The 23,661-nt window shown below is 32.7% G+C and overlaps 1 protein-coding gene across 25 annotated transcripts in view; it reads right to left on the reverse strand.

Moving 5' to 3' along the window:
- LOC114336038 (longitudinals lacking protein, isoforms H/M/V) overlaps positions 1-23,661 on the reverse strand; it is a 630,205-nt gene that overhangs the window by 221,464 nt on the left and 385,080 nt on the right. The window contains exon 5 of one of the 25 annotated variants that reach the window (XM_050646573.1): positions 13,707-14,362. The exons of 23 other annotated variants lie outside the window; for them this stretch is intronic. In XM_050646573.1, coding sequence (XP_050502530.1) covers positions 14,055-14,362 — 308 coding nt within the window. In that variant the 3' untranslated portion in view covers positions 13,707-14,054. Of the gene's footprint in view, positions 1-13,706; positions 14,363-23,239; positions 23,421-23,661 lie in introns of those variants that run through there. One more of the 25 variants, XM_050646613.1, reaches the window with a different exon arrangement.

The following is a 23,661-nucleotide window of genomic DNA, read 5'->3' on the forward strand; positions in this document are numbered from 1 at the left end:
TTAATGAAAGGGTAACAAATAAATTTGAAGTGTTGGCCGACAAAATTCATGGGACGTTTTCGTAGTCTGACGTTCCAAATTTTTAACCTGTTCCACAATTAAAACTTCCCCTGTTCCAGTGTTCCCATACATCAAAGTTTGTCCGACTAGACACCGTTAAACTATTAACAAATTTTCAGCTTGCTATTAATCAACTTTTTTTGGTACACGGGATCCGGCCTAAGTGTGGGAGCGATATTTTTATTAAAAGTTTTATTCCTAATGCGACAGATAATATGGTCCTTTTCACAGGCATTTTTCAGTGCGTCACAGTGACAGTCGCCAGAATCGTAATCAGTCAAATATGAAAAGGGTATTGCAGTATAACCCTTTCATTTGCAATTTGGTATAAAAACAAATCAATTGTGTTTATTGCATTTATAAAATGGTATTTTCTTTGATTTGTATAGTCTTATAAATTGTACAGATTATAGTCATATATCTATATAATTCGTAAATCATTTTTTGTTCGATTATAGCGCCATCTATCAACAGCTAGAATAAATGTTAGAAATGACTGTAATCACGGAAGTACTTTTTTTTCTGTCACTTTTTATTCTGTCAAATATTTCACAGAGGTATGTCGTGTTTTTTCAAACAAGTCTGGTGAAATTGCCTGCAAACGTAGTTTATACAACGTAATTTACAAATGACAAAATGTTATTTTTACTTATATTTTTTTATTTTTTATTTATTTATTTAAAATTAATGTGCTCAGCTAATAAGGTCACTTATACTAGAACGATTACAAAAGCAAAAATACAATAAATAATACATTACAAAATACAATATCGTACAATAAAATTATATTTTATAACATAATTATTATAAAATATATCTAACAATAAAACACTGAAAACTGTTGTTAATACATTGCCAAAATTTATTACAAATTAATCTCACTGCAGCCTTTCTCAAGTAATTTGTTTTTACTAGGCGTTTACAGTATTTGTTTATAGTCTTTAGCTGATTAAGTTTATCTGTCTTAACATTAATTACATTTAAATGTATTTTTTATTTTACTAATTTCTATATATAGTCCAGAAAGCCACTGCGCATCCGCTAGGGAAAATATTCTAATTCGGATTTTTTGCACAAGCTTACTCAAAAAGGACTCCTTTTAACAAATTTGCATGTTGCCAGGACCACAAGGTGGTCAAAAATTTTTTAAACGTTTTTTTTTTGTTTTTTTCCTAAAATTATTATTTTTGCATGGAAAAAAGTTTTTTTAGGCTTTTTGGATCATTCCAAACAGAAAAGGTCTTTAGTAACTTTTCTCTAAAAATGATAGTTTTTGACATATAGGCGATTAAAAATTGAAAAATTGCGAAATCGGCCATTTTTAACCCTCAAAAACTATGTGAAAAACTAAAAATTTGAATGTTGCCAAGGTAGGTAGATATTCTTTAAACATCGATTGATGAAATCCCGAAGAGTTTTTTGCAAGTCAATATTCAAAACTCCTTTGTTTTTTAATTGCTAATCAAGCGTGCGCGACACTATTTTCCACCGACAGTATGGTGCAAATGAAAGGAATAAATTCGTTATTTCGTAAACTGGCGACTTTAAGGAAAAATCCCGAAACAGGTCGATTTTTATTTTTAAGTTATGATATTGTGGCATATATGGTATACTAGTGACGTCATCCGTCTGGGCGTGATGACGTAATCGATGATTTTTTTAAATGAGAATAGGGGTCGTGTGGTAGCTCATTTGAAAGGTTCTTCAATTCTCTATTCAGTAATGTAAACATTTACATAATTATTTATACAGGGTGTCCTTCTACTTCTTTTTTTGTCAAATAATTTAATTAATTTTAATACTTAATAAAAAATTTTTGGACACCCTGTATAAATAATTATGTAAATGTTTATATTACTGAATAGAGAATTGAAGAACCTTTCAAATGAACTAGCACATGACCCCTATTCTCATTTAAAAAAATCATCGATTACGTCATCACGTCCAGATGGATGACGTCACTAGTATACCATATATGCCACAATATTATAACTTAAAAATAAAAATCGACCTGTTTCAGGATTTTTTTTTATAGACGCCGGTTTACGAAATTACGAATTTATTCCTTTAATTTGCACCATACTGTCAGTGGAAAATAGTGTCGCGCACACTTGATTAGCAATTAAAAAACAAAGGAGTTTTGAATATTGTATTGCAAAAAACTCTTCGGGATTTCATCAATCGATGTTTAAAGAATATCTACCTACCTTGGCAACATTCAAATTTTCAGTTTTTCACATAGTTTTTGAGGGTTAAAAATGGCCGATTTCGCAATTTTTCAATTTTTAATCGCTTATATGTCAAAAACTATCATTTTTAGAGAAAAGTCACTAAAGATCTTTTCTGTTTGAAATGATCCAAAAAACCTAAAAAAACTTTTTTCCATGTAAAAAAAATAATTTTAGGATAAAAACAAAAAAAAAACGTTTAAAAAATTTTTGACCACCTTTTGGTCCTGGCAACATGAAAATTTGTTAAAAGGAGTCCTTTTTGAGTAAGATTGTGCAAAAAATCCGAATTAGAATATTTTTCCTAGCGGATGCGCAGTGGCTTTCTGGACTAATATTCTAATACGGACAGCTTAAGGTCTTTATTTTGAATATGAAAAATTTTCAATTGGTCAGTAAAAGAATATGGTAGGCTGCCAATTTGTGTTGTGCAGGAGGGGATGACAAGTTGTGTATAGTTGTGTCGGTATGAGTAGGTTTATGAAATACCGAGAACTCATGTTTGCTTTCAAGGATTGTCTGTTTTTGGTTTCAGATTTGTTTTATGAATCTGTTCTGTTTCTATTGTAAATTTATTATGACTATGGAGTAAATTAATGTAAACTAAGTTACGTTGCAAATATCTAATCCATATATTTACATCTAGTATAAGCTTAATGTACTAATTCCAAACAGATATAAAATATACCTACAGTAAATTTCATCAGGCAATGGGTCGAATATTGATACTGCTCTACAAAAAAAACCTAAAATTTCGTAACTATATAAACACTAAACAAAAGTAAACATCGTATCATGCATTATAATTTTTCTACTTAAATATGAATACACAAATCAAAATTATCACAAAACATCGCAAAACAAATTCTCGTTCCAGCACCCTAATTATGCCATTATGATACCAGTTACATAGGCCAGGGTAATAAGATATTAATGCGTTCGTTGGAAATCCTTTCTCTTGTAAATGAATTTAGATCTTTACGCCGCTCTTCTCCAAAAATCCATTTCCGTTGCTCTCACACATCAATGTTCTCCCTTTAAGTGGCCATACCTTGCAGGTGTAGAGAGTGATAGTTTTCACTATAGTTTCATATATTCTCATTGTATTTTCTTTGCCGATGGATAAATACGATGGGTAAATACTGTTTAACATTGTGATGGCTTTTCTACCTGTCGTATTTTTTTGTCTTATGACTGTAGAAAGACTAAACAATCGATTATATACTGGTATGGTATGTAAATTTCATATGTCCTTTGTCCGATTATAATTTATATGATAATATTAAATAAAAATATTTCTTTAGTCTTCTCAAAGAAAAATTGTTCCGGTGGCTACTTAGATTTAAGTTTTGTAACCATAGGAACAAAAAAGAAAAGTCATTTTTAAAGAAAATTGTATAATGTCGAACTATTTACAAATGGAAAATTGTAATCGGTATAAAAAGTGTGTAAAATTTGTATAACAGTGTAAAATATCACCTAAATTAAGGCACGTTATGTTTCGATTATAAAAATAACGTATTTGAACAAGAACAATAGTTTCTGTATAACATTCATATAGTTCAACATGCTCTTCCATACTTAACCAATTGTTATACATATATCTAATTTTGATACCATAATACATTTGCCAACTAACCTAAATTATCATAAAAAAATTACAAACTTCAAATATTTTTTGTCATGAAACACTTACTATACAAAGTTGATATAAAAAGTAAACGACATTTTTGGTGACCAGTCAAAGTATACAATCTACGAAACATTTAGTTAAACTCAAAAATTATATTTTCAAATGATGAAGTATGCATGCAATACTTCATCATAACCAACATTTTTTTTTATTTATTAATGTATTTATTTAATAAAGAATAAGAAATCAAATATTGGCGAGGAGCCGCAAAGCGGGCGACGCGACGCGCGACGCCTGGTGGCGAATTTCAAAGCATCAACTCAAGGAAAACATTGACTTTGTCATTAATTTGTGTACATATTTGCGGTCAGTTTATATTGTAATTAACAATGATTTCGACTTAAAAAAACTATTGCCGTGTTCCTCAGTATTCATTCCTAATATACTCTACGTAATGACGTAAACTAACCACTGCCAAATCACATATTTTGTTAATTTAACGTTTGTATTAAACGTAGTATTGTTTTATGTTTAAATGACTGCAAAATTAAATAAATACAATGTAGTATAGGATTCTGTGCACAGAATGTACATGGTTATGCAAAATATTCCGACCACCTCATAATTTCCAAAACACAATTATTATAAAATAAATTAACCTACTTAGTTTGCAGTTTTTATTTAATTAAAAATTTTTATCTGTTAGTGTAAAATACATTGTAGTGTACCCATTACCTAAATTAAAAAACAAATTTAGAAATTGTAAGATAGATTAATAATTAGAAAAAAACGCTGTGTGATTATGGGGCCAGATTTTTTTGGTGGACTGTGTATATCGAGCAGGATAAAAAGGTAATGGCGACTTTAATTTTAAAATTTTTCTTTATAAAGAAATTGAGCAAATATATCGATAGCTTTATGAAAGCATTGTAAGAATTTCTTACATTAGATTATGATTGTCGCAGATGCAAGTATTTGAATTATTGATAGTTTCTAGTTAATGAAAAAAAGGTAAAAACAAATCAGTAGTTAGCATCAAATTTTAATGAATACATACAGAGAAAACATAATTTTGAGTCGTCTTTAACCCAGAGATGTCTTAGTAAAACTTAGTGGTGACTTTGGCAAAAAACGCGTCTAAATGATTTATATTCAACGTTTAACAGCTGCGAAATCAAATGACAAATTGATTGTTTTCCTTTAGTTATCGTCCATCTTTGAGATTTTGAGCGCCCTCTGTCGGAAATGAATTTTGCGAATAGAACACAGATAGACATCAACACATAACAGTATGTACTATCAATTGCTACTACCACAGATGAATCTGAGGCATGGACGACAATTTATAGAAAAAAATAAACTGTTATCTTCTATTTTTCTTTGTCTGTAAACCTGTCAGTTTGTAAAAACTGTCTGTTTTTCAATGTGCCTCCAGTAAGTTGTCGTTCCATCGTTTTCGTGGTCTCCTCTCTGATCTTCTTCCTATTGGGGAACCGTCTCTCTCCGTCCTTACTACTCTATTTGGTACAACTCGGCTTATGTAGTCGTTTCATTCTACTCTTCTGTTTCTTCCCCAGTCATTAATGTTTGCACCTGGTACCTTGCACCTCCGTCGTATATCTGCACTTCTAGCTCTGTCACACAGAGTCTTACCATCGATTTTTCGAAGGATTTTTATTTAATATACACAATCATAAGATTCGATCCCAGCAATATATATTCGATCCCAGCAATATATATTCCATCCCAGCAATGTACTTTTAGCTCTGTCCTATAGTGTCTTACCATCGATTTTTCGAAGAGTTGCCATCTCTGGTGTTTTTAGCATTCTTTTTGTCCTCTCTGTGCCAGATCGTGTTTCTGTCGCGTATGTCATTATTGATCTGATGACTGTTTTGTAAATTCTGCCTTTCATTTCTTTTCCGATATTTTTATTTTTCCATATTGTTTCATTCAGGCAACCTGCAGCTCTGTTTGCTCTATTCAATTGATCTTCGACTTCTGTTTCGAGCTTTCCGCTGCCAGCCTAAATATTTACACTACATCACTTGTTCTAATATCTGATCCTCCAGCTCTAATTTACATCTTAGCTGTTATAACCATGCATTGTGTCTTTTTTGGGGAAATTAAAATGTTACATTTTCTGGAGGTTATATCATATTAGTGCAGCCTACTAGCATATTGATTCAGCATTTATTGGTGCAGCATACTTGTAAATCATCTTAACTGTGAGAGATTTGCAGGTGATTAAGTTGTTTTTCTCTCATTTGGTATTCTATTTTAGTTCTTACTTTTTTTATTATTTCATCCATGATCAGGTTGAACAATAGGGAACCTCTAGGGAGGGGTCGCCAACTTTTTGAAAATTTCAAGACAAGGTCTTGATTTCAAGACAAGATCAAGACAATAAGTAATTTTAGATAACAAGGCAAGACAAGAAATTTTATGTCAATACCAAGATTTCTTGTCAAGAAAACAAGAAATCTTGAAATATCTTGACTACCTAATAATAAAACTAGATTTTATTTTAAATAACAAACTTAGCACATTTTTAAATCGGAATTGATAAGCCATGAATTAAGGCAGATAACATCTCTTATGGAGTCAACGCCTAGCTGATTTCTTGGCTTTGTTATTGTTAAAGTTGCTCTTGAAAATAGACTTTCCGCAGGTACAGATGTTGTCTGCATTCTAAGAAAGTCCTTGGCAATTTTCGATAATGACGGGTAGATGTTTTCGTGTCTTCTCCACCAATCAAAAAAAAAAAAAAAAATCAAGTATGTATGTATGTACATTCTCAGAATCTTCTGACCTATGCTCATTTAAGTATTTTTCAATGTCATACTTCCAAGATTGTAAATTATCTTATCAGCTTTCTTAAATAGGTAAGTAATATCTAAATCAAATTCGTTATCTTCTTTTTTCAGACTAAGTACTGGCTCGGGTATTGGATTCTATAGATCATTCTGGGTCTGGGATTTATTAAAGTAATTAGCTTTAAATATGTGTTCAAATTTTTGTACTGCCTCTGATTATAGAAGCTTTCCCAAGAGGAAGAGGAAAATGCCTCTACTTTATGGCGAGAATTCAAAATAACAACAACACAGTATATCTAATTAGTTTTGTTAGTTTCTGTATTTTATCTCTCGCAGCTTGAATGCAGTAAATTAATTGCTCGTCAGTAGGGTCTCTATCAATTTTATTATTAAGTTCATGAGCCCATATTTCCAGTTTGTTCAAAAGTAAATTTACTCTAATTACCACCAATGGGAGTGTGCAATATTTTTCCCGTTCGAGAATTGAAGAAAGTGTTTTAAACCTTCTCAGATACTGGCAAAATTTACTGATCAGAACCATTCTTTATCTGACATTTTTCAATTATTTAGATATTGGTTGTTGTCACAAAATATAGTTTTAAGCATTTTTTACACTTAAGCCCCATTTTAGCATCTCGAAAGTTAAATGCCATCTTGTAGGCACATCTAGTTCTGGCATAGTCATCTTACAATTTATGGCCTCGCAAGCACTGTTAAGTTTAAGTTGCATTTGCCCTGAGTTTTTGATTTTTTTTACAGTCTTTAATTTTAATTTAATTTTACTAACAGGAGAGTTAAAATCATTTATAGCATTTTCTACTTCGATCGCATCCTCCAAATAATCAAAATCCTTTTAGATGTCTAAACTGTTTCGATTTGGCTCAGCAATTTTTATGAAATCCTGGACAGCTAAGCTTAGAATATTTGCGAAACATACAAAATGCTTATTGTAAGCATGCAACTACACATCAATTTTGGGTTCGTCAGGAAACAAATGCAGATCAGGGACTCCCCCCAGTGGCTGTGAAGGCCGTGTTAGCACGCAACGCAATAAAAAGGTCGCCGTGGAATCACCCGACCCGGTAATCAAAAAATTTCAAGATCTTGAAATATCTTGAGCCAAGACAAGATATAAGATGTCAAGAAAACGTCAAGACATGATTTTTTTAAATTTCTTAATTTTTTCTCAAGACAAGATAAGAAGTTGTTATCAAGACAAGAATTCTTGTCTTGTCGACCCCTACCTCTAGGGAATTGTCAACTTCAATTGGGCCAGCTAGTTCTTCTTCTACTTTTATGTGTATTGTGTTCTGGTAGATATTTTCGATCGTTTTAATTATTCCTAGAGGCACCTCTCCTGCGCACAATAAATGGATAACGTCCTTTTATTTGACTATACCAAATTCCTTCTTAAGGTTCACGAAACATAAATATACCAGTTTGTTGTATTTTCATGATTTCTCTTGAACTTACCTCATTATAAATATATATGCGTCGGTGCATGATCTTCCCAACCTAAAACCTTGTTGTTCTTCTACTAATATTATAATTTCATTCAATCTGTTTGCCATCACTCTAGTTCAGTGGTGGGTAAACTTTTTTAATGGGGGGCCACAAAGTTCAAAAAATTCTATAGGAGGGTCAGAAGTATAGAAAATAGTATATTGTACAACAAGAGAGAAAAAAGACATATTTCTCACGAGCGCAGAAGTTTGTTGGCACAAGCCGAGGTACGAGGCGAGTGCCGCAAATCAAGCAAGGGAGAAATATGTCGTTTTCTCACGTGTTGTACACTGTACATTTTCTATGGATGCGTTTTGTCAAGAGTTCTAATTTCAAAATTAAATAATTTAGGTGCTTTTATGTAGATTATATGCCAAAATTGAAATAAAATACATATTATACACATAATATGTAGGTATTTAATATTCTTAATATTTATATACTTTCATTTATTCAAAATTATAGTTAACTGTTATATTTGAACAGTTTTGAAAGGGAATTCCTGGTAAGTTTTAATTTGACACATTTTATTTGACAAACATATTGTGTTTGTATTGAGCATGTTACCATGGAAACCGCGATTCTACGTATGTAACCCGTGAGAAATAGTATATTACATACCTAGCGGGAAAGTACTCTATTTCAGCCGAGCGGCAAGGTAGTTTACCGAGGTGCGAAGCACCGAGGTAAACTACAGACGCGAGGCTAGAATGAGTTCCCGCGAGGTTTGTATACTATTTTACTCACAATCGGTTAGTAGTTTATGGATTTCTAATACTCACAATCTACCAATAATAATTTCGTGTCAAATATCTGTATCCATTTTCATTATGTGATAAGATGAATTATTTTAAGTAACCTGTGAGATCGTTGCTAGGTAACAAAACAAGTTTGTTGAATCTGACATTTAGGCGATACACGACGCCATTAATTGTACATAATATGTATATGTATAATCAAATTGTGTTTATTTTACAAAAATGTCTGATAGTGAATTTGAATGTACGCCACCAGAACTGCGGGTAGCTGCAGAGAGAGCTACTGAAGGAATAATTCCTGTTGACATTTGCAGGTAGAAAAGTGACAGATGCTAGCCGGGAAAGTCTTTCCCGGCTAGCTGGGAAAGTAAAGTAAGTAATAAGTCGCTTCCTGATTACTTCAAAGGTTAGAAATCCATAAATTACTAACCGATTGTGAGTAAAAATATTTTTCACTGCAATGGCCGACTTTTCTCACAGCCTGAGAAATTGTTCGTTTTGAATGTATGTAAGTAGTGAGAGAAGTTGCACATTGTATAGCATCCATAGAAAAATGCATTTTTTGTTACAGCTATGAGTATACTATCCATGTCTATGAACTCTCACTGCTCTAGTTATTTATTTTAATGTTGTGTTTAATAAATTAACTCCTCTATAATTCTCCTCGTCCGATTTGTCTCCTTTTTTGAAGAGAGGTATTAGGACGCTTGATCTCTATTAATTCCCGTAGTATTTTGTTTTGGATCCTAGTTGATTTCTTATATTCCTTATTTGATTTATTTTACTTCTTTACTTTGACACATTAATTTTGATAATTAAAAACTAATGTCCAGTTGCACCAACAAATAAACGAGTGATTTTTTTATTTGGATTGCCCGTCTATTTTAAAATATAATAATTGTCAAAAAACTGTTAATTAAAAACAGAAATTTTAACGATTCTCCCGAAAAATATTAAATTTTTTACCATCAAATATAATAACAGAACACTTTTCTTTTCTTTCGAAAAAGGTTAAAAGTTGATATTTTTTGGGAGAATCATTAAAAATTATGTTTTAATGTGACAGTTTTCTGACAATTATATTTTAAAATAAACGGGCAATCCAAATCAATCGTTTATTTGTTGGTGCAACTGGACATAAATGTGGCACCTGAAGGAAATGACTGGTCAACAACAAGTGTCAAATTATTTTTTGCAGTTACTATTATTTAGAAACTTATTATTTAGACAACTTAAAACAAAATTTGCTCGAAATTATACTTTTATTGCTTTAACTGACAAAAACGAACATATTATATGATATGTTAAAACGTAACTGCCATGACGAAAAATGCGTAAAATATCCTCTTATTGATATAATTACCTTAAGTTTAACAAAAAATAATATAAAACAAAGTTAATAGTATTTATCATTACAACTGTTCAAAAATTATGGTCCTTGGGCCTACCATCTAAAAAAATTATTACTTCTATCATGAGACTTTTTTATTCAGTTATTTATGTCGAATTGGACAACTTTTCTATTTTGGAACATTTCCGGGAGGGGACGTTTCGTAAATACAGAGGTTTTTAAACTTTGGTGCGCCCGACAACTGTACCCTTAAAAATTTGTCGGACACTATTACCAGTAAATTGTAAGTATTTTTATTAAGCAATCCTGCAAAGATCAGCTGTAAGAGTATACATTTTATGACACTTTATGATGCGTGTGCCCCTTCCTATGGGGGGGGGGCACTATGAAGTCATAAATAATTATATTTTTTTCAGGATTGTTTGATAAAAATACTTACAATTTACTCAAAATATTGTCCGACAATGTTTTAAGGGTAAAGTTTGTTTAGCAGTAAATGTTTGACTTCAATGGTCAATACTTGCACTAGTACTTCAATAGTATAAAAGACCCGGTTTCAGGTAAAATTGAAATACACTCTGGGCCAAAATTAACCGGCCACCTTAAAAATGGGTCATTTTTCATGTCTTATATCTCCTAAGCCTGTTGTCCGATTTAAGTGATTTTTTAATATGTTATAGCCTTGTTCCTTGAAAATATCGTTATAATAAGATTGTTACGAAACAGGTAAATTTTCATTGTATACCGGGTATACGAATCAAACTGTGTTTTTTCCTAAGTTTGCATCACCCTGTGGAATATTCTAGCATATGTAGAATAGTGAAATTAAAACTTAACCATAGCCTCATGCTTTCTCAACATTTTGTTGTTTGATTGATTCGCTTATATTGGATAATAAAAAAGTTAGGTGCCTCAACAACTAGACATGTTTTTTTTATCAATACGGGGTAAACAGGGGTGTTTTTAAAAAATTTTGGCAAAGTTTAAGGGGTAATTCTGCATGAAAAAATAATGACAGTTTGCTTTACAAACTTATGTCCGCAAATGCTTCGTTTCCGAGATAGGGGGTGTTGAATTTTTTCTGACAAACTGACGATTTATTCATTGCTTTAAAACCGGTTGAGATATACAAATGCAATTTGGTGGGTTTTATGACATAGTTATTGCTTATATTTTGACATACAATTAAGAGTTTAATATTCACCATTGGCGCGCATACGGGTAATATAAGTATATAAGCCATCATATTACCCGTATGCGCGCCAATGGTGAATATTGAATGCTTAATTGTATGCCAAAAAAAGTGCAATAACTACGTATTAAGACCCACTAAATTTCATGTGAATGTTTTAACCGGTTTTAAAGTATTAAATAAATCGTCAGTTTGTCAGAAAAATTTCAACACCTCCTATCTCGGAAACGAAGCATTTGCGGACATAAGTTTCTAAAGCAAACTGTCGTTATTTTTTCATGCAGAATTACCCCTTAAACTTTGCCAAAATTTTTTAAAAACACCCTGTATTGATAAAAAAACATGTCTAGTTGTTAAGGCACCTAACTTTTTTATTATCCAACATAAGCGAATCAATCAAACAACAAAATGTTGAGAAAGCATGAGGCTATAGTTAGGTTTTAATTTCAGTATTCTACAGATGCTACATAGAATATTCTACAGGGTGATGCAAACTTTTAAAAAAAAAAGCACAGTTTGATTCGTACACCCGGTATACAATGAAAATTTACCTATTTAGCAACAATATTATAATAACGATATTGTCAAGGAATAAGGCTATAACATATTTAAAAAATCACTTAATCCGGACAACAGGTTAAGGAGATATAAGACATCAAAAATTATCCATTTTTAAGGTGGTCGGTTAATTTTAGCCTAGAGTGTATGTTTGAATGTTTGTTTTTCTATAATCTTAGCAATTAAGATAGATTTAATTTATTTTAAAACTCATTTGAAAACATTAATTTCGGGTATATAAGGCCAAGCAATATATATTTTACATCCGTTTTTTTGTTTTTGTCGTCGTAATTATTTTGTGGATGCTTTACTTTATTAAAGGAGTACCGTCTAGTCCAGTGATACTCAACCTGGGGCCCGCGGGCCGCATGCGGCCCTCTAGCGTTTTTTATGCGGCCCGAAGGCTAACTAAAGGGCCCTGTGATCAAATTATTTGTCAAATTTCACGTGTTTTTCAAATTATTTGATAGTGTGCCGATGTGTTTGAGGCGTGCTTGGGCGTGAGGAAGACAATTTAATGACTTTAATTTCAAATTATAGTGAAATTTTTAAGAAGCCTGATTAAAAAGCAAGGTATTATAAACGTTTAATAATAAATTATTAAAGTTAATGAACAAATAAATACTCATTTTAAAAATAATCAATACTTATTTATTACATTGCAACGACCCATTTAGTAATCACAAGAAAAATTCAGGTCCCAATTAACAAAAAAATTTTTTAAATAATTGTGACCTTGAAACAAAACCCTGTATGTTAATATTTTCAAAATTCGTCTGCACATTTGAAAAGAGCACAAACAACTAAGTTTAATTGCTCGCTTCAATTTTGCGAAGATAATTTAATAACATTAATTTTGAAATTACATCGAAATATTTGTTTTGAAAGTTCGAGTTTTTAAAAATTTCGACATAATTTCAAAATTAAAGTCATTGAATTGTCTGCACAAAAAATGGAAGCACCATTAAAGCTATTTTCAAATGTGCAAACGGGTTTTGAAAATTTCAATATACAGGATGTCACAATGGATTTATAATTTTGTTTAATCCGGACCTGGATTTTTCTTGTGATTAGTACCAAAACTAGTAGGGTAGTTTGGGTTCCAAATGTGACAATGTGTACCAAATATCAAAAAAATATACAAGGTGGTTCTAAAGTTATGGGTCCAGAAAGAAATGGGCAAAATCGGTAAAACACCCTGTAACTCGGTTATAAAGTCGGTGGAGCAATAAATTTAGTATGTCTAGAACCGCCTCATTTAACTGTATTCAACGTTCAAGTATTTCCGTTTCCTAATGAAACACCCTGTATACTACTTCATCTTGATTGCGGCCCGCAAGCTGTGGCAATAGCTACTATGCACCTGCAGAAAGAAATGGGCAAAATCGGTAAAACACCCTGTAACTCGGTTATAAAGTCGGTGGAGCAATAAATTTAGTATGTCTAGAACCGCCTCATTTAACTGTATTCAACGTTCAAGTATTTCCGTTTCCTAATGAAACACCCTGTATACTACTTCATCTTGATTGCGGCCCGCAAGCTGTGGCAATAGCTACTATGTGGCCCAGGAAAGAAAAGGTTGAGTATCGCTGGTCTAGTCAGTGTTAATTGTCAAAAGACCAACTCTGTCTACCTCGGTTTCTTATCGCTCCGGACCGGTCTTAACAATGGGCCAAGTCAGATAAATTTAATACAATTTATGACCGCACTAATTGAAGTCAACCATTTACTGCTAAACAAACTTTACTCCAGTGTTGTCGGACGCACCAAAGATTAGAAACCTCTATATTTATGAAACGATCCCCTCCCAAAAGTTTTCGGAAATAGAAAAATGTTCCGACTTGACATGAATAACTAAATAAAAAAAGTCTCATGAGGGAGGTAATATCTTCTTTTAATGGTGGGCCCAAGGACTATTAACTTATACTAAAAATTCAACAAAAGTATACAATAACTTATTGATTAAATTCATTCTTTAGTGGCATCGGGAGTCTCTCGTATGTACTTCCTTTCGATTTAGTAGGTTTCGCATATACTTGAAGAATATTTCCAGCAAATTCTTTATGCAACATCGCATAGTGAGACTTGAGGTTACTTCTGTGTTTGAACCTTTTGTAGCAGAGGTGACACTGAAACTGTGGCTCCACTCCACATTCGTACTTTATATGCCGGACCAAGTGGCCTTTTTGTTTGTAAGAGGATGGACAACTAGGACACATATATCTTCCGTTTATATCCAAGGCAAATTGCATATATCTAAAATCTGAGGAAAATGTTAATATAAAGCGGATAGGGAGTAATGGGTGCATTGGAGTGAGCAAAACTTTACCACACCTGTATTAAAATATTATAAATGTGATAGCAAATACAGATAATTAGTACATGTTAAATTAAACAACCTGATTTTAAAAAAAGATTTTAATAACAAGATAAAATATATCACAAATTGTTTTTTGCATGAGTAATAAATTAAAGCAAAGTAAAAAAGGTAGGAAGCTAATATATAACAAATATTGCTAATATCAATATAAAATTTAAAAACTCCGACATGAAGTAAAAACCACTTCTATGTAATTGGTATATTTATCAAAAATTTTAAAAATCCTAATGGATTGTAAAATGTGTCCAATTCAGAACGTTTTCGGACATATCAGTCCATCATCAGTGAATTAAAATACTAAATAGCCCCAGAACCAAACAATGATTGAAATTATAGGTTCTGGGGCTATTTAGCAAGTGTTTGAATTCACTGATGATGGACTGATAGGTCCGAAAACGTTCTGAATTGGACACATTTTTTCAATCCATTGGGATTTTTAAAATTTTTAATATATATACCAATTACATAGAAGCGGTTTTTACTTCATGTTAGAGTTTTTAACTATATAGGGAACTACCCTTAACCTAGGGAACTACCCTTTTTAGAATATAAAATTTATTCGCTCACCCGAAGACAAGGCCCTGCTTATTGTTCTTCTAAGGCTTCTACCCTAAAGACACAAAATCATCTTTCATTCAGTTTCTTTTCCTTTTTTTTCCTTTGAGCTTATTAAAAGTTTAATAAAAAACTATTTGTTAGTATTTATGCATCGACATGCTAAAAGAGCTTAACATCGACATGCTTAAACAAGAATCTGAAAAAGTCGGCTTAAAAATGAACTTAAGTAAGACAAAAGTGATGACAAATCAAGATATCACAATTGAGAACGACACAGAGGGCAATCAAACGAGCTATGTTAGGAGTATCTCCGAGGGAACACGAAATAAGGACGTGCGAAGGAGGACGAGGGTGGAAGATGTAATTGGAAGAATTGCGCAAATGAAATTGAACTGGGTAGGACACGTGGCACGACAAAACATTAAAAGGTGGACGAGAAACATTGTACATTGGAGACCACGCGAGCATACAGTCGCAGCAGAGGAAGACCACAAAAACGATGGCTAGACGACATCAAAGCAAAAATGGGGAGAAACTGAGACCAAATAGTACAAAACAGAGAAGAATGGAGAACTCATGGGGACGCCTTTGTCCAGGGGTGGATACAAACAGACTGAAGAAGAAAAATACATAAGGAAAAATTTCCTGTAACTGGCTGTGTATACCATTAATTACAAAAATTGAAGAAAATCTTCTGTGTAAAAGGTATATTTATTTAAAACCCCAATAAAGGGCTACATTAAAAACAGAACGTTTTCGCTCTAAAGAGAGCATCATCAGTGTTCTAAGTAAGCTCTACATGCTAAGCCACCAAAAATACATGGGTTAAAACCCTTAAAACGCCGACCAAAAGTCTTACATTGGCGTGTTATATATTAAACCCTGGCGATGGGTGAAATTTAAAGATATACCTCAAAGCATCATATGACTATACCACGTGTATATGGGTGGTTAAGTTGATTTCTCTGTCTTCACAAGACACTTCTGTTAATGTCACAGCTAAAATGATGCAGCCATACGATAAAGCATTACACAACTAATCAATTTGAAATTTGTGAAGTAGGCGTTAGATTAAATTCATAGTGCAGTTATTTCTGTTTAATTTGATATTTGACATTTCAAAGTATTTAATTGTCAAATTATAACAAAATTATTTAAAAATGGGCCGCCGAACTACGATAAATGAAAGAAATTTAATTATTACTCACCACAGAAATGGATATAGTCAAAGAAAAATATCCAAAATGAGAAATAAATGTTCATCAACAGTTCAGCACATTATTGAACGTTATCGAAATGAAAATAGAGTTAAAAATAAATCAAGGCTAGCGCCTTGCCAGCTGATCCTTCAAGATGGATTCTCAGAGAAATAGCAAATAATCCTAAAAAAAGTGCAATAAAAATTGCGAGATGAGGTGGAAAGGCAGTTTGGAAAAAGATGTAACCCCGAAACAATTAGACGAATATTACGAAAAAATAATCTGCACGGCCGAACTGCTAGAAATAAACCTTTTATTAGTCAAAGAAATAGGCGTATTAGATTAGTGTTCGCCAGGGAGCATGTTAATAAAGATTTGAACTTTTGGAATTCAGTAATATTTGCCGATGAAACCAAAATAAACTTGTTTGGATCCGATGGAAAAATATCGGTGTGGAGAAGGCCGAATGAAGAACTAAAATTAAAAAATATGAAAGCTACGGTAAAGCACGGTGGAGGTGAAGTGATGATGTGGGGGTGTATGTCGTCTGCAGGAGTTAACATGCATTTTATTGAAGGGAATATGAACCAATACATGTATTTGGATATACTAAGGCAGCATCTCGCCGCTAGTGCTCAAAAATTAGGTATCAATAACAATTACCGGTTTTATCAGCACAACGATCCAAAACACACGTCATATCTGGTTCGTACTTGGTTGTTTTATAATTGCCGAAATGTCATTAAAACACCAGCCAAGTCGCCAGATTTAAATGTTATTGAGAATTTGTGTTTGAGATTAAAAAATAAAGTAAATAGTGCCCCAATATCAAATCGAAATGAATTAAAAATCAAAATTACTGAAGCTTGGGACACAATTTCCCCAGAGTACACTAGAAAGTTAGTGGAATCCATGCCTAGACGACTACAGGCTGTAATTGATAATAAAGGAGGACCTACAAAATATTAGCAATCATTTTTCAATGCGTTAAGTTTGTTTTCTTTATTAATTTTCTTCTTTTAAAACGTGCAACATTTTAACTGTGACATCAAAATGATACATAAAATAATTAAATATTTATTGTTATTTAAGTTATAAAACCCAGAAAATAGCTCATGCTATTTTAAAAGACCTATAGTTATTTAATTTTAGTATGTAATTTTTTTCTAATAAATATTGAGCCACTGACACGAGCTAGTTTTATTGAGTAGGGATTGCATCATTTAAGCTGTGAGTCACTGTGTAGATCCACCTTAATCGATAATATTTTATTATTTATTAAATATACTATACAAAATATTCTTAAACGTCACTTGTCAATTGCTACTCCGGTGAGCGAATAGTATTTATAATGAGTGACAAAAAAGGTGACACCTACCTATGTTTATTACAATTCATTAATTTTTTAACTGACTTATCTTGCCATGAACAATAGGTAATAAAATTTACAGGTTTTTCTGTTAAGTTTTGGCGGGGACTGGCTGCGTGAATTGCTTATTGATAAAGAAGGATTCGATTTTGATGAATTTAAGATGTCAGTTAAATTTTAAATTTCATGTAGATGATTGAGAGGTCCTTTTTATTGCTCAAGATGTCTAGAGTGCGTAGAATTTGCCGGGTGTTCCAGCTAAGTAATTTTCTGACGGGTCGAATTGTCGAGTTGCGTGAAGTCGGTCTATCGATGAAAAGGTTTCTAGGAGGACCAACAGATCATTACCAGTATACTGCAGTGTGAACTCGTGTGGATTCAGCAAGATTTCGGACACCGAACGAGAGTTTCTGTACGTCACAGAGGGGCCATAGAGCGACAAGATGGCTGATTACAACTTCTGGCTTCAAGAGACATATTCAGTAGATAGTACTCCAGCCATCGCAAATCGTTGGTTTGAAGAGCATGGACGGATGGTTAATATGCGTAAGGTATAACGCCGAATACGGCATTCAGAAAGTAGTGGACACTCATGTTATCCCATACCTAAATACGATATGCGGCAAATAAACAGTATTGAAATGAATATTGAAAGGTTTATGATTACTTATATATTTACATATGTATTTCATAATATGGTCTTACAAACTTTACCCACTACGACGTTCCCAATAAAACAGATGTTAAAGATGCCGTCTGGCACGAAAAAATCTTTAATTCTAGTCCACAATTCCAAAATGGCAGACAGTGGACCTTTTCGCCTCCTACAGCATTCCCGATATGTACGCGTACGCATCAGGTGGCGTTAGGTCTGGTGAGTGACGATCTCCCAAAATGATCGCGTAGTATTCGAAGAGACTCCCTGGCAGTGTGATGGGTTGCCCGTCCTGCTGAAACCATTGTTAATTTTAAGCTTGGACCGCTTTCGCGACCTTTTGCGTATGACCAAAAATAGCACTCCCCGTTAAAAATTATTTCTGCAGAACTAAGAACCCTCCTGAAGCACCTAACATTAACACGACATTCACATACGTTATAACGACGTTCAAAAACCACTCAGAGCAGGGCCGCGACTAAGGTGTTGGCCGCCCGTGTGCAACTTAATATTTGCCGCCCCTCTTTTAACACTTTAATCGTTTCAACATAGGTACTAGTATTTAACGAAATGTGCAGGAGATACACGACGGAGGAGATTTGACGTTACTTTTATACCTGTGTCTAGTCGGACAAACTTTGATGTATGGGAACACTGGAACAGCGGAAGTTTTAATTGTGGAACAGGTTAAAAATTTTGAACGTCAGACTACGAAAACGTTCCATGTATTTTGTCGGACATAACTTCCAATTGATTCGTCACCATTTCATTAAACTCTAATGCAAAAATCAGACTGGTGTCTATGACCAACTGGGCAATTGAATGAGTGAAACTCATTGGAAGAACATGTCAAATGACAGGCATCTTGTTGGTTAGTAATAGCAGTCTGATTTTTGCATGAGAGTTTAATGAAAGGGTAACAAATCAATTGAATGTTCTGTCCGACAAAATACATGGGACGTTTTAGTAATCGTAATCTGACGTTCCAAAGTTTTAAACTGTTCCACAATTAAAACCTCCTCTGTTCCAGTGTTCCCGTACATCAAAGTTTGCACGACTAGACACCGTTAAGCTATTAACAAATTTTCAGCTTGCTATTAATGGACTTTTTTTTGGCACGCGGGTTCCAGGTCTATTTGAAATACAGTAGTGTGCAAAAGACACGGGCACACTATTATATATACATCTATTACAAACAAAATCGTTATTCAAAAGCATGTCTAAAATCATTAAATTCTCAACTTAGACTGAACTATAACCCATCTATATCCATACATAAGAATAAAGGAACAACATTATAACAGAGCAACCATCGAGTAATAAAAAAGTTTTTTATTACTCAATGGGAGCAACGTAACAAGCACTTATCTAAATTCTCGGAAAGTATCCTATTGTCGTGTCGTACTCTCTTAAGTATGGCATCCTTCGACTCATAATGCAAGGAAAGATAGATGACAGAAGAGGCATCGGAAGAAGACGAATTTCATGGGTGAAGAACCTGAGAGAATGGTTTGGATGTAGCTCAAAACAACTATTTAGAGCTACTGCCTCAAAAATTAAAATAGCTATGATGATTGCCAACCTCCGTAGCGGAGATGGCATCTGAAGAAGAAGAACTCTCTTAACAAATCAAAAATGTTCAGAATTTGAAAAATTCGCATATGGACCACGTAGATAAAAATATCCTTAAAGTCCGAAAACCGCCAGCCACTTTGAATTAAAAAGCATTCCCGGAACTACTTTATGACTACAGCTGCAAAAGGGCAGTTCATGTAATAAATAACATTTTCTGGCATTTTTGTTTAGATCGTTTGGAATATTAGAGTTTATAGAAATATCTAACTCATTACTATTTGTTTTTTGAATTTATTTTTGTTTAAAAATAATGTGTGCGATACACACTTTGCACACATGGTAGAGGCGGCCCTGACTTTGCACACATGGTAGCATTTCGGTACATGACACATACAAATTTGAGGCATACGAATTTCAGTACTGTTTATTTTGCCGCATAGGGTATCTTCTAAAACCTGTTTTTTGAGCCAGACACTGATAAAGACCATGCCGGACGGCATGTTAAAGGTGTTAGAATAATAAGCTATATACATAGGTGTTTCAATTTTTTCTTGGCACTCGGTATAGTTTATTTTTAAACTAAAATTTGCTAAAACTGCTAAAGCTGACACTGTAGCAATGTGGACTTAAGTATTAAAATTAAGCTTTCCATGTTTCATAGCACACTTAAAATGATGCGCCAAGAGATGATGTTTATGAATATAGCTTTTATTACAAAATTGGCAGTAAAATTGTTTTTCCTTCTGACATTCGAAGCGTTGATGTCTTACCAAGGAGGACTTACGCAAATAATATTTGTCTGGACAATTTTGACAGTTGTATTTCTTGGGACCTAAAAAGGTAATAACATTATGAATCATGAATATCCAATAATACCAATACTTACGTTATGTAGAAGTTAACAAGCTACTGAATGTATTTTTTAAGTTCATCCTTTCAACATTATTCTCCGAAACAAAGAACATAGATTAATATATTTTTGAGAACTGAATTTTTAGTAATATTTACCATGTGGCGTAATTGTTAGTTATGGTGGCGTAACTGGTCGACCAGAATCAGTTTTAAAATAATTTTTTCTACGAGCGTGCAAAAATGTCTACTTTCGCGCACGCATTTTAGTTTAGAAAGTTTTACTTTTCCGCGCGCGTATTACTTTTCCGCACGCGTTTTACTTTTCCGCACGCGTGTTAATTTAGATATGTTAATATGGTCCTAAAGTAATTATAATACATGCAACAAACTAATATTTAGATATTATTTACTAATTTATTTCAAATATATCTTATTGTGTTCATGTTTTAATGAAATTAACGAGAGAATTCGATGAAATAAAATAATTTTGACATAATATTCGAAAGTCAAATCAGTAGACAATAACAGTGGTTTTGAATCGTCGTCATGGAAACCAAGATCGTCGTCATGCTAACCAATTATGCTGAAACTTTGGTTTTGACCACCTTGTCAAAGAATTAATTTGTGTATGTATTTTCATATTAATTAAATTAATTGATTAAGATTTGGTCATTTTTTAAAGACTCGTAGAAAAAATATTGTTCCTAACGCTTGCAGAAAGTCTCTTTTCCGCACTCGACTGCTTGCCGAACTCCCGCTTCGCGTCGTTCGACTGCAGTCGCGTGCGGAAAAGTATGATTTTCTGCACTTGTTAGGAAAATAACTATTAAAAGGGATCATATAGCAAATAATACCTCGTTTGAAAGCCCTTGTGTAAGTCAGTACTTTGCTGATTTTTATTGCAGTTCTGTTATGTCGTTTCGAAATAACGACCATTTATTATTCAATATGACAGTGCAAAAAAAATTGAGTAAATACACCTTGTTATTTGAAGATCTAAAGCTGTTATGGAAATCGTTTGAACAGATCATTAATTTTCCAGCTTTCCACATTTTGACAGAATTAATACTGTATTACATTGAATGTTGTTTATTTATTAATAAAAAGTATATAGGGATTTTCAAAGCTATGGTTTTAACAGGATCATGGACAAAACAAAATTTCTAATATTTTATAAAGCTGTCCATTATTGCTAAAAAAAAATCGAACGTGTACAAAAATACAAGTATCAGTACTTGTACATATAGAGAGTATATTAGAGTCACAATTTACATTTAACCAACTCAACTGCCAAGGTATTTAAAATGGTTTACACCAGCGGTCCTCAATTTTTGGTACATGTACCACTGGTGGTACATATCATTATTCGCGGTGGTACACGAAACGCAAAAAGAGCCAAAATCAGCACCACTATTATAGTTAATTAGAGTACCTATTAGATATGTATTTCAGTTAGGTGGTACCAAAAATAATAAAAAGTATTTTGTGATACATGACTCAAAAAGGTTGAGAACCACTGGTGTACACGTTCTATCCCCTCACCATTGAGAGAAAGCAGACCTTGATCTAAATTGATCTTTACAGATGCCATTCACTTTGTCTTTGAAATTTTGGTTTTAAGGACTATCTGATAACTTGTTTCACTGACTAAATTTACTAATCTGGAGATCTTGTAAATTTTCTGACTGTATATTCAGAGTATATGATATTGTTGATTACTTTTCCGCCTAGTGTTACTCCCTCTTGCCCTGTCATCCAAAGCCTCCCTAGAGATTTCTTCAGAGTATAGATTAAAACATTTTTTAGTTTAAAGCATTTAATACTGGGTGATAAACACAACCCTGTCGTACTCCACGTTTGATGGGTAGATTTTAGTACGACTATTTCTAATTTGGTAATTGGATTTTAGCAGTCTTATATCCTAGTGGTCAAGTCCTGCTGCCCGCAGGTAACCAAAAGATGTATCGTGTTGTGCTCGATCGAGATCAGAAAAGGTTAATCAAAATGACTAATTAATATTTAAATAAATTTTATTTAATAATTTCATAACACAGATACACCATCTTTTATTATTTCTTCAATTATATCAAATCACATCCCTTTTTACTTGTTTGAAATAGGGAACTTGCATAAAATTATAAATTCGAAAAAAATGCTATAGATCACAACAGAACATAATTTAAAACATACTTATATCAAAGAAGAAAAATATTTTTTTGTCTTTAGTTTGGCCCCTTAAGACGTCATATCATTATAGTATTTGAAGTCCTCGTCATTAATTTATTAGGTTTATAATATATATTGATATATATAGTTGCTATTTCTGACTAATATTTGAGTGTTTTATATAAACTGGTATATATTATTACAATGACATACGATAAATGTCATTATAAAATATAATGATGTGACGTCACGCATTTTGGGTCGAGTTTTTGAGGCGTGAAATTTTGGAAATCTTATTTTTAAAGTAAACTGAACATTATTATGTAATAAAACAAGTATACAACTTCCCTATTTTTTGTACCCCCATCTTATTATTCAGGGTCATACCCCCATCTTATTATTCAGGGTCAACCTTATGTATATATTTAAGATGCCTTAATAATCCACTAGTATTTGACCCTTTGCATGCGATTTGTTTTTGACATGTTAAACATTGTGCCTTGGATTCACCTAGGATTTTAGTATAGTATTTCCAAACTTTTGATTTTTGCCAATGCCAAGTATTACCTGTTGAAAATATTTTATTATAGTAAAGAGGAAACTTTAACAACAAAACTCTTCCCCAAAGTTTGTAGAAGATCGATATTAAAAATGTACCTAAATTGTTTAATTAATTTATACAAGTTGTTTGTATAAAAAAAGATTGTGTATAAAGAATATTAAATAAATAAAATTAAAATTATTCAATATAAATTCTAGATTCAAATTCAACAAAAATCTAAAAACTAAAAAATCACTTGCCAAATTT

This window comes from Diabrotica virgifera, chromosome 3, assembly GCF_917563875.1.
Source record: "Diabrotica virgifera virgifera chromosome 3, PGI_DIABVI_V3a".
NCBI classification, from domain to species: Eukaryota; Metazoa; Arthropoda; class Insecta; order Coleoptera; family Chrysomelidae; genus Diabrotica; species Diabrotica virgifera.